This window comes from Pogonomyrmex barbatus, unplaced genomic scaffold, assembly GCF_055798465.1.
Source record: "Pogonomyrmex barbatus isolate J1 unplaced genomic scaffold, ASM5579846v1 scaffold13, whole genome shotgun sequence".
Taxonomy (NCBI): Eukaryota; Metazoa; Arthropoda; class Insecta; order Hymenoptera; family Formicidae; genus Pogonomyrmex; species Pogonomyrmex barbatus.
In genome coordinates this window covers 1,295,905-1,311,326 of record NW_028297109.1, presented here as the reverse complement: position 1 = coordinate 1,311,326, position 15,422 = coordinate 1,295,905, and the positions used below count along the sequence as shown (strand labels likewise).

Genomic DNA, 15,422 nt, shown 5'->3' with positions numbered 1-15,422 from the left:
TTCTGTATACATTTCAGAAACCACAGAAGCATCAGAGCAACAACATAACATCACAATCACACAACACACTACAAAACACGAAACAAAATATCAACCAAATACTGAATCTGACACAGAAATCACAGAAGAATACACAACTAAATTTAGACGTGGTAGTAAAGAAAACAATACTGCAGTTAAAACAAAGAAAACAATAATAAGAAAAAAGAAACCAAAAAGTAAAGAACAAGAAAATGTTATAGTAATAGAAGAAGAAGTTGAAGATATGAAAGCAGCATCTACACCAATAACGGAATACATGCACATAGAAGAAGTACCAGAGCCAACAGAAATAGAAGACATAAAGCTAATAAAAACTAAAAAATTGCGAGAAATAGATCAAAATAAAGATGTAATTATAAATACTGTAAAAACAATAACAGAAGAAGAGAGACAAAAGCCCAAAACGAGAGTTATAGAAGGATCAATAACAGAAATCATCGATAATATACTTCCATTATCAGAATCCACAATAACTAAGCCGTCTAAAAAGAAGGAAACTACAGAGCAGATAAAAGAAACAGACAAAATAGTAGAGAAACATAAAAAAATTACAAAAAAGAAAATTACAAAACGAAAAGAGCAAAAACAACCAGTAGTAGAAGAAGTAACTGTAGAAGAAAAAGGACAATTACCTGTGATAACAATAACCGAAGGTCCACTAGAAGAAACAGTTGAAGAAACTATACTTCCCTTACCAGATTACAAAACTATAAAACCGTCTGAAGAGGAGGAAGTGAGAGAACAGGTGACCGTAACAGAAGAGGTAGTAGAAGGAAAGGAACCTAAGAAAATCACTAAGAAGAAAGTTATAAAACGTAAAGGACAGAAGCAGCAAATAACAGAAGAAGTAACTGTAGAAGAGAAAGGACAATTACCTGTGACAACAATTACGGAAGGTCCTCTAGAAGAAATAGTTGATGAAATTGTCCTTCCTATATCAGATTATAGAATTCTAAAACCATTTGAAGAAGAGGAAGTGAGAGAACAGGTGACAGTAACAGAAGAAGTAGTAGAAGGTGAGAAGCCTAAGAAAATCACTAAGAAGAAAGTTATAAAACGTAAAGGACAGAAGCAGCAAATAACAGAAGAAGTAATTGTAGAAGAGAAAGGACAATTACCTGTGACAACAATTACGGAAGGTCCTCTAGAAGAAATAGTTGATGAAATTGTCCTTCCTATATCAGATTATAGAATTCTAAAACCATTTGAAGAAGAGGAAGTGAGAGAACAGGTGACAGTAACAGAAGAAGTAGTAGAAGGTGAGAAGCCTAAGAAAATCACTAAGAAGAAAATTATAAAACGTAAAGGACAGAAGCAGCAAATAACAGAAGAAGTAACTGTAGAAGAGAAAGGACAATTACCTGTGACAACAATTACCGACAGTCCTCTAGAAGAAATAGTGGAAGAAACTGTCTATCCTTTACCGGATTACAAAACTATAAAACCGTCTGAAGAGGAGGAAGTGAGAGGACAGGTGACCGTAACAGAAGAAGTAGTAGAAGGAAAGGAACCTAAGAAAATCACTAAGAAGAAAGTTATAAAACGTAAAGGACAGAAGCAGCAAATAACAGAAGAAGTAATTGTAGAAGAGAAAGGACAATTACCTGTGACAACAATTACCGAAGGTCCTCTAGAAGAAATAGTGGAAGAAACTGTCTTTCCCTTACCGGATTACAAAACTATAAAATCGTCTGAAGAGGAGGAAGTGAGACGACAGGTAACCGTAACAGAAGAAGTAGTAGAAGGAAAGGAACCTAAGAAAATCACTAAGAAGAAAGTTATAAAACGTAAAGGACAGAAGCAACAAATAACAGAAGAAGTAACTGTAGAAGAGAAAGGACAATTACCTGTGACAACAATTACCGAAGGTCCTCTAGAAGAAATAGTGGAAGAAACTGTCTATCCCTTACCGGATTACAAAACTATAAAACCGTCTGAAGAGGAGGAAGTAAGAGGACAAGTGACAGTAACAGAAGAAGTAGTAGAAGGTGAGAAGCCTAAGAAAATCACTAAGAAGAAAATTGTAAAACGTAAAGGACAGAAGCAGCAAATAACAGAAGAAGTAACTGTAGAAGAGAAAGGACAATTACCTGTGACAGCAATTACCGAAGGTCCTCTAGAAGAAATAGTGGAAGAAACTGTCTTTCCCTTACCGGATTACAAAACTATAAAACCGTCTGAAGAGGAGGAAGTGCGACGACAAGTGACCGTAACAGAAGAAGTAGTAGAAGGAAATGAACCTAAGAAAATCACTAAGAAGAAAGTTATAAAACGTAAAGGACAGAAGCAGCAAATAACAGAAGAAGTAACTGTAGAAGAGAAAGGACAATTACCTGTGACAACAATTACCGAAGGTCCTCTAGAAGAAATAGTGGAAGAAACTGTCTTTCCCTTACCGGATTACAAAACTATAAAACCGTCTGAAGAGGAAGAAGTGAGAGGACAGGTGACCGTAACAGAAGAGGTAGTAGAAGGAAAGGAACCTAAGAAAATCACTAAGAAGAAAGTTATAAAACGTAAAGGACAGAAACAGCAAATAACAGAAGAAGTAATTGTAGAAGAGAAAGGACAATTACCTGTGACAACAATTACTGAAGGTCCTCTAGAAGAAATAGTTGATGAAATTGTCCTTCCTATATCAGATTATAGAACTCTAAAACCATTTGAAGAAGAGGAAGTGAGAGAACAGATGACAGTAACAGAAGAAGTAGTAGAAGGTGAGAAGCCTAAGAAAATCACTAAGAAGAAAATTATAAAACGTAAAGGACAGAAGCAGCAAATAACAGAAGAAGTAACTGTAGAAGAGAAAGGACAATTACCTGTGACAACAATTACCGAAGGTCCTCTAGAAGAAATAGTGGAAGAAACTGTCTATCCCTTACCGGATTACAAAACTATAAAACCGTCTGAAGAGGAGGAAGTAAGAGGACAAGTGACAGTAACAGAAGAAGTAGTAGAAGGTGAGAAGCCTAAGAAAATCACTAAGAAGAAAATTGTAAAACGTAAAGGACAGAAGCAGCAAATAACAGAAGAAGTAACTGTAGAAGAGAAAGGACAATTACCTGTGACAGCAATTACCGAAGGTCCTCTAGAAGAAATAGTGGAAGAAACTGTCTTTCCCTTACCGGATTACAAAACTATAAAACCGTCTGAAGAGGAGGAAGTGAGAGGACAGGTGACCGTAACAGAAGAGGTAGTAGAAGGAAAGGAACCTAAGAAAATCACTAAGAAGAAAGTTATAAAACGTAAAGGACAGAAACAGCAAATAACAGAAGAAGTAATTGTAGAAGAGAAAGGACAATTACCTGTGACAACAATTACTGAAGGTCCTCTAGAAGAAATAGTTGATGAAATTGTCCTTCCTATATCAGATTATAGAACTCTAAAACCATTTGAAGAAGAGGAAGTGAGAGAACAGATGACAGTAACAGAAGAAGTAGTAGAAGGTGAGAAGCCTAAGAAAATCACTAAGAAGAAAATTATAAAACGTAAAGGACAGAAGCAGCAAATAACAGAAGAAGTAACTGTAGAAGAGAAAGGACAATTACCTGTGACAACAATTACCGAAGGTCCTCTAGAAGAAATAGTGGAAGAAACTGTCTTTCCCTTACCGGATTACAAAACTATAAAACCGTCTGAAGAGGAGGAAGTCAGACGACAGGTAACTGTAACAGAAGAAGTAGTAGAAGGAAAGGAACCTAAGAAAATCACTAAGAAGAAAGTTATAAAACGTAAAGGACAGAAGCAACAAATAACAGAAGAAGTAACTGTAGAAGAGAAAGGACAATTACCTGTGACAACAATTACCGAAGGTCCTCTAGAAGAAATAGTGGAAGAAACTGTCTTTCTCTTACCGGATTACAAAACTATGAAACCATCTGAAGAGGAGGAAGTGAGAGAGCAGGTGACCGTAACAGAAGAAGTAGTAGAAGGAAAGGAACCTAAGAAAATCACTAAGCAGAAAATTTTAAAACGTAAAGGACAGAAGCAGCAAATAACAGAAGAAGTAACTGTAGAAGAGAAAGGACAATTACCTGTGACAACAATTACCGAAGGTCCTCTAGAAAAAATAGTGGAAGAAACTGTCTATCCCTTACCGGATTACAAAACTATAAAACCGTCTGAAGAGGAGGAAGTGAGAGGACAGGTGACAGTAACAGAAGAAGTAGTAGAAGGTGAGAAGCCTAAGAAAATCACTAAGAAGAAAATTATAAAACGTAAAGGACAGAAGCAGCAAATAACAGAAGAAGTAACTGTAGAAGAGAAAGGACAATTACCTGTGACAACAATTACCGAAAGTCCTCTAGAAGAAATAGTGGAAGAAACTGTCTTTCCCTTACCGGATTACAAAACTATAAAACCGTCTGAAGAGGAGGAAGTGAGAGGACAGGTGACCGTAACAGAAGAAGTAGTAGAAGGAAAGGAACCTAAGAAAATCACTAAGAAGAAAGTTATAAAACGTAAAGGACAGAAGCAGCAAATAACAGAAGAAGTAATTGTAAAAGAGAAAGGACAATTACCTGTGACAACAATTACCGAAGGTCCTCTAGAAGAAATAGTGGAAGAAACTGTCTTTCCTATATCAGATTACAGAACTCTAAAACCGTCTGAAGAAGAGGAAGTGAGAGAACAAGTGATAGTAACAGAAGAAGTAGTAGAAGGGGAGAAACCTAAAAAAATCACTAAGAAGGAAATTATTAAACGTAAAGGACAGAAGCAACAAATAACAAAAGAAATAACTGTAGAAGAAAAAGGACAATTACCTGTGACAACAATTATTGAAAGTCCTCTAGAAGAAATAGTCGAAGAAACTGTCTTTCCCTTACCGGATTACAAAACTATAAAACCGTCTGAAGAGGAAGAAGTGAGAGGACAGGTGACCGTAACAGAAGAGGTAGTAGAAGGAAAGGAACCTAAGAAAATCACTAAGAAGAAAGTTATAAAACGTAAAGGACAGAAGCAACAAATAACAGAAGAAGTAACTGTAGAAGAGAAAGGACAATTACCTGTGACAACAATTACCGAAGGTCCTCTAGAAGAAATAGTGGAAGAAACTGTCTTTCCTATATCAGATTACAGAACTCTAAAACCGTCTGAAGAAGAGGAAGTGAGAGAACAAGTGATAGTAACAGAAGAAGTAGTAGAAGGGGAGAAACCTAAAAAAATCACTAAGAAGGAAATTATTAAACGTAAAGGACAGAAGCAACAAATAACAAAAGAAATAACTGTAGAAGAAAAAGGACAATTACCTGTGACAACAATTATTGAAAGTCCTCTAGAAGAAATAGTCGAAGAAACTGTCTTTCCCTTATCGGATTACAAAACTATAAAACCGTCTGAAGAGGAAGAAGTGAGAGGACAGGTGACCGTAACAGAAGAGGTAGTAGAAGGAAAGGAACCTAAGAAAATCACTAAGAAGAAAGTTATAAAACGTAAAGGACAGAAGCAACAAATAACAGAAGAAGTAACTGTAGAAGAGAAAGGACAATTACCTGTGACAACAATTACCGAAGGTCCTCTAGAAGAAATAGTGGAAGAAACTGTCCTTCCCTTATCGGATTACAAAACTATAAAACCGTCTGAAGAAGAGGAAGTGAGAGAACAGGTGACAGTAACAGAAGAAGTAGTAAAAGAGCAGAAACCTAAGAAAATCACCAAGAAGAAAATTGTAAAACGTAAAGGACAGAAGCAGCAAATAACAGAAGAAGTAACTGTAGAAGAGAAAGGACAATTACCTGTGACAACAATTACCGAAGGTCCTCTAGAAGAAATAGTGGAAGAAACTGTCTTTCCCTTACCGGATTACAAAACTATAAAACCGTCTGAAGAGGAGGAAGTGCGACGACAGGTAACCGTAACAGAAGAAGTAGTAGAAGGAAAGGAACCTAAGAAAATCACTAAGAAGAAAGTTATAAAACGTAAAGGACAGAAGCAGCAAATAACAGAAGAAGTAACTGTAGAAGAGAAAGGACAATTACCTGTGACAACAATTACCGAAGGTCCTCTAGAAGAAATAGTGGAAGAAACTGTCTATCCCTTACCGGATTACAAAACTATAAAACCGTCTGAAGAGGAGGAAGTAAGAGGACAGGTGACAGTAACAGAAGAAGTAGTAGAAGGTGAGAAGCCTAAGAAAATCACTAAGAAGAAAATTGTAAAACGTAAAGGACAGAAGCAGCAAATAACAGAAGAAGTAACTGTAGAAGAGAAAGGACAATTACCTGTGACAACAATTACCGAAGGTCCTCTAGAAGAAATAGTGGAAGAAACTGTCTTTCTCTTACCGGATTACAAAACTATGAAACCATCTGAAGAGGAGGAAGTGAGAGAGCAGGTGACCGTAACAGAAGAAGTAGTAGAAGGAAAGGAACCTAAGAAAATCACTAAGAAGAAAATTTTAAAACGTAAGGGACAAAAGCAACAGGTAATCGAAGAAGTTACTGTAGAAGAGAAAGGACAATTACCTGTAACAACAATTACCGAAGTTCCACTAGAAGAAATATTTGAAGAAACTGTCCTTCCTTTACTGGATTATAAAATTGCGGTTCCGACTGTAAAGGAGAAAAAAAGTAAACATATAATTGAAGAAATTGTAGAAGAAGATGAGCCTAAGAGGGTTACTAAGAAGAAGGTTGTAAAACGTAAGGGACAGAAACAGCATATAACCGAAGAAATAATTTTAAAGGAGATAGATCAGTTACCTGTTACAACAAGCACTGTAGGTCCTGTAGAAGGAATTGTTGATGAAAGTTTACTACCGTCTTCTCATTCTGAATTTGTGCAGTCTTTTGAGAAAAGTGATGTAATAAGTGATATTTCATTAACTAAAGATTTGGCGAATGATAACGTACTAAGGAAAGGCATTATAAATAAAATTGGCGAACGCGAAGGTAGCGACGAAACAATTTTCGGAAACGTGAACAAGGAGCGACTAGTACAAGAGGCAACAACTTCAGTTGATTTATACGCTGACACTATACCAGAAATACACATTAAACTTAAACACGATGGAATGATAAAACATAAATTTGTTAAAGAAGTTGTAATGGGTAAGTGTGTTACGTAATTTTAGGATCTATTGTTGCTTATATTCTCTTGAATCACTCTTTTTCTACTATTAATCTGAATTAAGAAACTTTGACATAAAGACTTAATTCATAAGAAAGGTCCATATAACTGTTAATTATTATCCATTGACTATGGTGTTAACTGCATTGCATTGTTAGATATTAATACACAATTGTCTCAGACAGATTTTCTTTCTTTAAATGATCTTATTTTTAATATGATATTTTTGTTTTGTAGATATCAAGGAAAGTCCGATGTATCAGGTAAGCTATAACAACGAAGTTTGTATCTAATATATTTTATATATATTATATATATATATATATATATATACATATATATATGTATATATATATGTGTGTATATATATATATATATATATATATATATATGCTTTAATATTGGTATATAATTATAGCAAGAGGAGTCAACAATACCTGTAATACCTGAAGAAGCTGTAAAGGAAATTATTATTGAAAAACCGAAGCTAGAAAAGGCTCAACTTCTTATAAATGAGGAAGAATTGGTTGAAATTGTAAATATAGATGTCAGAGAAACTCCTATAAGAAAGATGGTTTCTATCAACGAAAAGAAAGAAATCATTGAAACACCAAAAAAGAAGACTATTAAAACAAAGGAAGTACCAAAAGAAAAGGATGAACGCATTGAAGTAATTAATGAAGCAATTGTAGAATCTAAAGATATGAGTAAAGAAACAGAGCGTATAATAGAAGCTACGGAAGAAGTCATAGAAGTACAAATGGACGAGCTAAAGAAGGAGAAAGCTCAAGCTATCACTGAAGACCAAAAAGAAATTGTTACAGTTACAGAAATAGATATACATGAATCATCTATGGAGATACCTGAAGGAAAAGTGAGTATGGAGGAAGTCATATTACAAAAGATTAAAACACCTGAAGATAAAATGACGGAAGAGGTTGTTGAAGAAATTATTTTCGAAAAACCAGAAGAAGAACAAGCTCAAGTTGTACTCTCTCCTAAAAAGAGTATTGAAATTACACAAGTTTTAACTGAATCATCCATTACAAAATTTGCAGAAGATGTAGCTACACTAAAAAAGGCTGCAGTACACGAAATTAAAGAAGAAAAGGATACATTAAAAAAGATTTCACAAGAAGAAACAAGCACAATTCCTGTTCAAGAAGAAATAACTATTGAGACTACTAAAGAAATACTAAAGGAAAAACCAAAAAAGGAAGAAATAAAATCAACTATTATAACAAAGAAAGGACTCAAAATTACTGAAACAATTTCAGATACGATTACTGAGGAACTTCCTGAGAAGATAAAATCAATGGAACAAAAGGCTGTTCTGATCAAAGAAATAGAGCCACAAATTGAAATTAAAGAAATTACTGTAAAAAAAGCACCAAAGCAGGATAAACAAATATATGCAAATGAACAACAAGTTGAGGAAGAAATTGTCAAAGATATTATTTCGAAGAAACCAACACAAGAAAAAGCAGAAAAAGTAGTAATTGCAAATGAAGAAATACAAATTACAGAAATTTTTTCAGAAATTACAACTAGCAAACTTGATGAAAATAAAAGACCACAAGAAGAACAAGTTATACTTAAAGAAGAGACAAAAGAAGGTATGATATCACCGGACATAATCACAAAAGAGAAATCTCTTATTAGGAAAAAAGCCATAGAAACGAAAGAAGATCGTCTTGTGGAAGAAGTAAAGGATGTAAAAGTGAAAACACCTAAATTGGAAAAAGCCAAAAAGGATGTACCTTTACAAGAAGGTGTTGAAATTTCAGAAGTAACAACGGAAACCGTACCTGAAGAGTTCATTACAGAAACAATGCTAGCTGAAAAGAAAGCAAAAATAAGTGTTTTGCCAATAGAAACTGTCGGAATTACTTCAGTTACTGTTGTAGCAGACAAGGAAATAATAGAAAAAGAAAAGATACAATCTATTCAAATTGATGTTAAGGAAAAAGAAGAAATACCTTATATTAAAGAAGAAGTAATTCAAAAAGAAAAACTTAAAGAAGAACAAAAAGAAAAAATTATAGAAGAAATAACATCAGTTAAATCTAAGACAGAAAAGAAAAAGATAGATGAAGTTCCACTGAAAGCTGTAAAAGAAATAGCAGAAGTCGTTCCGGCTGTAAAAAGAGAAGATATTCTAACAGAGGAACAACCTGAAAAATCAGAAGAAGTAAAAACATTCCAGCCCGTAGAAATAAAGGAATTTAAAATATCGGAAGAAGTTGTTTCCACTCTGAAAGAAAAACTTGACAAACCTAAAACTACCGAAGTAATTAAAGAAAAGAAAATAATAAAAAAGAAAAAGAAGAAGCCTATCAAAAAGGATGATATAGAAGAATGGGTAGAACCTAAATACGAAAGACCTATATTAGAATCAATGCCTGAAAAAATTCAGTGGGAACCAACAAAAAAGAAAAAAGAAGAAAAACTATTACCTGAATCTAAAAAATTGGTTCCATTAAAAATTGAAAGAAAAGAAATTAAACCTACAAAATTAAAATATATTGAGCCAATTCAAGAAACAGTTCAATTTGGTACAATTAAATTGAAAAAAGTTACAATTGTTAAGAAAAAAGAAGTAAGTGAACCAAAATTTCCGAAAATTATGTTACGAAGCAGAATTACATTAATTGGCGACTATCCATCAGAGTTACAAATCCCAAAAATTACATATATAGAAGAGAATCCAGTACAAACAGGCATTCTATCTAGAAATACAGAAGAAGCATTAAAAATTATGAAGAAAAAATACAAGAAACCTAAAATATCAGAAAAAGAATTAATTGAATTAGAGAAATTAGATAAAGAATTTGAAGAATTGAAAAAAGTTCCTTTAGAAAAAATAGAAGATAAATCTATTTATGAACGTACACCCAAAAAGTCACTAAAAACAATTGAAGAACCACAAAAACTTATTATTGGAAAAGGTGAAATAAAACAAGAAGATAAAATTTTACCAGAAGATGTTAAATTAAAGAAAACATTGATAAAGAAGCCAGAAGAAGAAACAGAACATATAAGGAAATCTAAGGAAGAAACATCAATGGAAGATACACATCCGCAAAAAGAAAACAAATTTAAAGAAACGTTCACAACGGACAAATTCAAACCAACAGAATTTGATAGTCCAGAAATAGAAAAATATATACCTGAAGAATTCGAAACAATCAAAAAACCAGAAATTGAATCTGTTTCAAAATCATATAAACCATCTAAGAAAAAGAAACCAGAACAAGATGTCGAACAAATTCCATTAATAAAAGGAACACCAAAGCCAGAGGAACCTGAAAAAGAACCTGAAATTAAATTCCGAATACCAACTTCCAAGAAACCAGAAGATGAGCCCGAAACAATATTTTTGAAAGGCTGGAAAAAAAGTAAACCCGAACAAAAAGACATAGAGAGACAGCCATCTATAGAAAAAGATATCATTTTAACGACACCCGAAGGAAGTACTAATGAATTTGTAAAGCAGAAGATTAAACCAATAAAAGAAAAAGAAGTAAAACCGCAGGATAGAATTATGTCAAAAGAAATTCCTGAAGAACAACAAGTCACGGAGGAACCTACTGCTGAAATTACTGTAAAGAAGCCTGTTTCGAAGGAGGAAGAACAAGTGCCGGAAGAAATTTCTGAAAAAGTGCAGCTAAAAAAACCGAAAAGAGAAACGTCTAAAAAAGAAGTCACGGACGAAATGATAATCAAAAAACCGGTTATCGAAGAAAGAAAAGAAGATATAGAAGAAGTCACTGAAGAAATCACATTAAAAAAGAAGCCAAGAAAAAAGCCAATTATGGAGGAACCAGTTGCCGAAATTATTGTAAAGAAACCTGTTTCAAAGGAAGAAGAAAAAGTGTCGGAAGAAGTCACTGGAAAAATGCCACTGAAGAAACTAAAAAAGGAGATGCCTAAGGAGGAAATCACGGACGAAGTGATCAAAAAACCTGTTGTCGAGGAAAGAAAAGAAGATGTAGAAGAAGTCACTGAAGAAATCATCTTAAAGAAGAAACCAAAGAAAAAGCCAATTATGGAGGAACCAGCTGCCGAAATTATTGTAAAAAAATCTGTTTTGAAGGAGGATGAACAAATGCCGGAAGAAACTATTGAAAAAGTGCTACTAAAAAAATCGAAAAAAGAAGCGCTTAAGGAAGAAGTCGCGGACAAAGTGACAATCAAAAAACCGATTGTCGAAGAAAGAAAAGAGGATGTAAAAGAAATCACTGAAGAAATTACATTAAAAAAGAAACCAAGGAAAAAGTCAATTACAGAAGAAACTGCTGCCGAAATTACTGTAAAGAAACCTATTTCGCAGGACGAAGGACAAATGCCGGAAGAAGTTACTGAAAAAGTGCTACTAAAGAAACCGAAAAAGAAAATACCTAAGGAAGAAGTAACAGACGAAATAATAATTAAAAAACCGGTCATTGAGGAAAGAAAAGAAGATGTAGAAGAAATCACTGAAGAAATCACATTAAAGAAGAAGCCAAAGAAAAAATCAATTATGGAAGAACCAGCTGCTGAAATTATTGTAAAGAAACCTGTTTCGAAGGAAGAAGAACAAGTGCCGGAAGAAGCTGCTGAAAAAATGCTACTAAAGAAACCGAAAAAAGAGATGCCTAAGGAAGAAATCGCGGACGAAGTGACAATCAAAAAACCGATTGTCGAAGAAAGAAAAGAGGATGTAAAAGAAATCACTGAAGAAATTACATTAAAAAAGAAACCAAGGAAAAAGTCAATTACGGAAGAAATTGCTGCCGAAATTACTGTAAAGAAACCTATTTCGCAGGACGAAGGACAAATGCCGGAAGAAGTTGCTGAAAAAGTGCTACTAAAGAAACCGAAAAAGAAAATACCTAAGGAAGAAGTAACAGACGAAATAATAATTAAAAAACCGGTCATTGAGGAAAGAAAAGAAGATGTAGAAGAAATCACTGAAGAAATCACATTAAAGAAGAAGCCAAAGAAAAAATCAATTATGGAAGAACCAGCTGCCGAAATTATTGTAAAGAAACCTGTTTCGAAGGAAGAAGAACAAGTGCCGGAAGAAGCTGCTGAAAAAGTGCTACTAAAGAAACCGAAAAAAGAGATGCCTAAGGAAGAAATCACGGACGAAGTGACAATCAAAAAACCGATTGTCGAAGAAAGAAAAGAGAATGTAAAAGAAATCACTGAAGAAATTACATTAAAAAAGAAACCAAAGAAAAAGTCAATTACGGAAGAAACTGCTGCCGAAATTACTGTAAAGAAACCTATTTCGCAGGACGAAGGACAAATGCCGGAAGAAGTTGCTGAAAAAGTGCTACTAAAGAAACCGAAAAAGAAAATACCTAAAGAAGAAGTAACAGACGAAATAATAATAAAAAAACCGGTCATTGAGGAAAGAAAAGAAGATGTAGAAGAAATCACTGAAGAAATCACATTAAAGAAGAAGCCAAAGAAAAAATCAATTATAGAAGAACCAGCTGCCGAAATTATTGTAAAGAAACCTGTTTCGAAGGAAGAAGAACAAGTACCGGAAGAAGCTGCTGAAAAAGTGCTACTAAAAAAACCGAAAAAAGAGATACCTAAGGAAGAAGTCGCGGACGAAGTGACAATCAAAAAACCGATTGTCGACGAAAGAAAAGAGGATGTAAAAGAAGTCATATTAAAAAAGAAGCTAAGAAAAAAGCCAATTACGGAAGAAACTGCTGCCGAAATTACTGTAAAGAAACCTATTTCGCAGGACGAAGGACAAGTGCCGGAAGAAGTTGCTGAAAAAGTGCTATTAAAGAAACCGAAAAAGAAAACACCTAAGGAAGAAGTAACAGACGAAATAATAATAAAAAAACCGATCATCGAGGAAAGAAAAGAAGATGTAGAAGAAGTCACTGAAGAAATCACATTAAAAAAGAAGCCAAAGAAAAAGCCCGTCATGGAGGAACTTGCTGCCGAAATCACTGTAAAGAAACTTATTCCAAAGGAGGAAGAACAAGTGCCAGAAGAAGCTACTGAAAAAGTAGTACTAATGAAATCAAAAAAAGAGATGCCTAAGGAAGAAGTCACGGACGAAGTGACAATCAAAAAACCGATTGTCAAAGAAAGAAAAGAGGACGTAGAAGAAGTCACTGAAGAAATCACATTAAAAAAGAAACCAAAGAAAAAGTCTATCATGGAGGAATCAGCTGCCAAAATCATTATACAGAAACCTGTTTCGAAGGAGAAAGAACAAGTGCCGGAAGAAGTCGTCGAAAAAGTTCTACTTAAGAAATCGGAAAAAGAAATTCCAAAAGAAGAAGTCGCTGACGAAATAACAATTAAAAAACCAATTATTGAAGAAAGGAAAGAAGATGTAAAAGAAGTCATTGAAGATGTTACAGTAAAGAAAAAGCTAAAGAAAGAGCCCATTACGGAAGACTTTGCCGCTGAAATTACTGTAAAGAAACCTAGTTTAAAAGAGAAAACACAAGAACCAGAAGAAATTTCCGAAAACGTGATATTAAAGAAACCAAAGAAAGAATCTCTTAAAGAAGAAATCGGAGATGATATTACAATTAAAAAATTTATTGTAGAGAAAGAGATAGGAGACATTATTGAAGAAGTTACTTTAAAACGCAAACCACCAGAGAAAATACCAAAACCGATTGAAGAAATTTATGAAGATGTTACTTTACGTAAATTACGACCAAAGAAAAAATCTAGATCGGATATTAAAGAAGTTACTGAAGTCGAAAATGTAATATTTAGACCACGTTCTACAAGGACAAAAGAGGATGTAGAACAAGAATTCAAAATTTCGCTAAATACATATGAAGAAGAAGATATTTCTATGTCTGGTAAAGTGCGCCTAAAACCAAAAAGACGACCGCTTACGTATTCTGAAGAAACCGGAGAAGAAACAATTAAAATCGTTCAAGAAATTGAAGGTGATTCCAGTCCAATTGTTGAAGAGATCATTGATGAATCAGAAAAAGAAGATAAAGAAGAATATAGCATTGAAGAATTCGATATTGACGAAATGAACATACCATTTAAAAAGAAAAGGAAACAAAAAACTCCATATTCTATAGAAGAAATTGAAGAAGATGATATTAAATTACAATTAAAACGAGATAGAAAATATTCATATGAGGAAACCGATATTGAATCTTTGGCGTTGAAATTGAAAAGCAAGAGACGTGTGTCTACATATGAAGAAGGTTCGAAGATCGCTTACATCATTCTGTTATATATTTAATTTCTGTTAGCATGTAACATTAAATTAATAGAATATGATTTTAATTATCAAAATGATTAATGTTTTAATAATTATTTTAATTCTTTTACTGATGAGTATATGCGCTTTATTCTCATGCTTTGCCTTACCTTGTCTCTTGCCCAATTGCTGCGTTTTCTTTACAAAAATCGTGTTTACCCGTTATTCTTAAATCTTTCGCTAATGTACTGCGTATGAAAAGCATATCGGTAGTAGTCATTGCATTACTTCTTTTAACACAATAACAAATAATTATTTTATACAATTAGTGCACATTTAATGCACATTTAATGCACATTTGAAACAAAATAATACAGACTTTTTAATAGATAAATGCTGCTTATATAAACACTGTATCTATCCCAAATTTACGCTATATAATAATTATTCTATAATTATAAGTAATCGTGCTTTAATCGATATTTTTTTAATATTTATGTATAATATTGCAGAACAAGCTTCTCTTAGTATTACTAAAGAAGAAGAAATATCTGAAGAAGGTTTGTTGCTACTTTTTAATATCTATTTGTATATATATATATATATAATTGTATAACATTTTTATATGTTTTATTTTGAATATCATTATTTAATGTTTTTAGTTGACGAACTCGAATATGTTGTTCGTGAAGGTGATACAATGTTTTCAATTTGTTCTTATATTGCCGAAACGGAAGAAGCAATCAATTTAGTTGAAGGAGAAAAGGTCTATATCATTGGTAAGATTTTTTTTTTGTAAAAATACGTTTTGTAAAAATTTTTGTAAAAATACGTTTATTATAAGACTTAATATTAATAAAGATATATGAAGGTAGTCTGAAAAATTTTGAGCCTAACATAGAAACAAGTATTTTTTCGGTCAAGTATAGTTTTATTTTTCAACATAATCTCCTTTTAAGTCGATACACTTTTCCTATCGATACTCTAACCTCTTTAACCCCTCCAAATAGTAGTTGGCGTCTTGCTCCGCAAAATAGGCGTTTACGTATGCGATGACCTCCTCGTTCGATGAAAATCTCTGTCCTCCAAGCGAAACTTTAAGCTTAGGAAACAGGAAAAA

At 33.4% G+C, this 15,422-nt stretch overlaps 1 protein-coding gene across 7 annotated transcripts in view; it reads left to right on the top strand.

Annotated features, from left to right (window-relative positions):
• sls (sallimus) overlaps positions 1 to 15,422 on the top strand; it is a 122,000-nt gene that overhangs the window by 95,861 nt on the left and 10,717 nt on the right. For 3 of the 7 annotated variants that reach the window (XM_089072201.1, XM_089072198.1, XM_089072195.1), the window contains 5 exons: positions 18 to 7,091; positions 7,348 to 7,373; positions 7,529 to 14,306; positions 14,815 to 14,862; positions 14,965 to 15,081. In XM_089072201.1, the coding sequence (XP_088928327.1) occupies positions 18 to 7,091; positions 7,348 to 7,373; positions 7,529 to 14,306; positions 14,815 to 14,862; positions 14,965 to 15,081 (14,043 nt within the window). The remainder of the gene's footprint in view (positions 1 to 17; positions 7,092 to 7,347; positions 7,374 to 7,528; positions 14,307 to 14,814; positions 14,863 to 14,964; positions 15,082 to 15,422) is intronic. The other 4 variants (XM_089072200.1, XM_089072199.1, XM_089072196.1 and 1 more) reach the window with 3 other exon arrangements.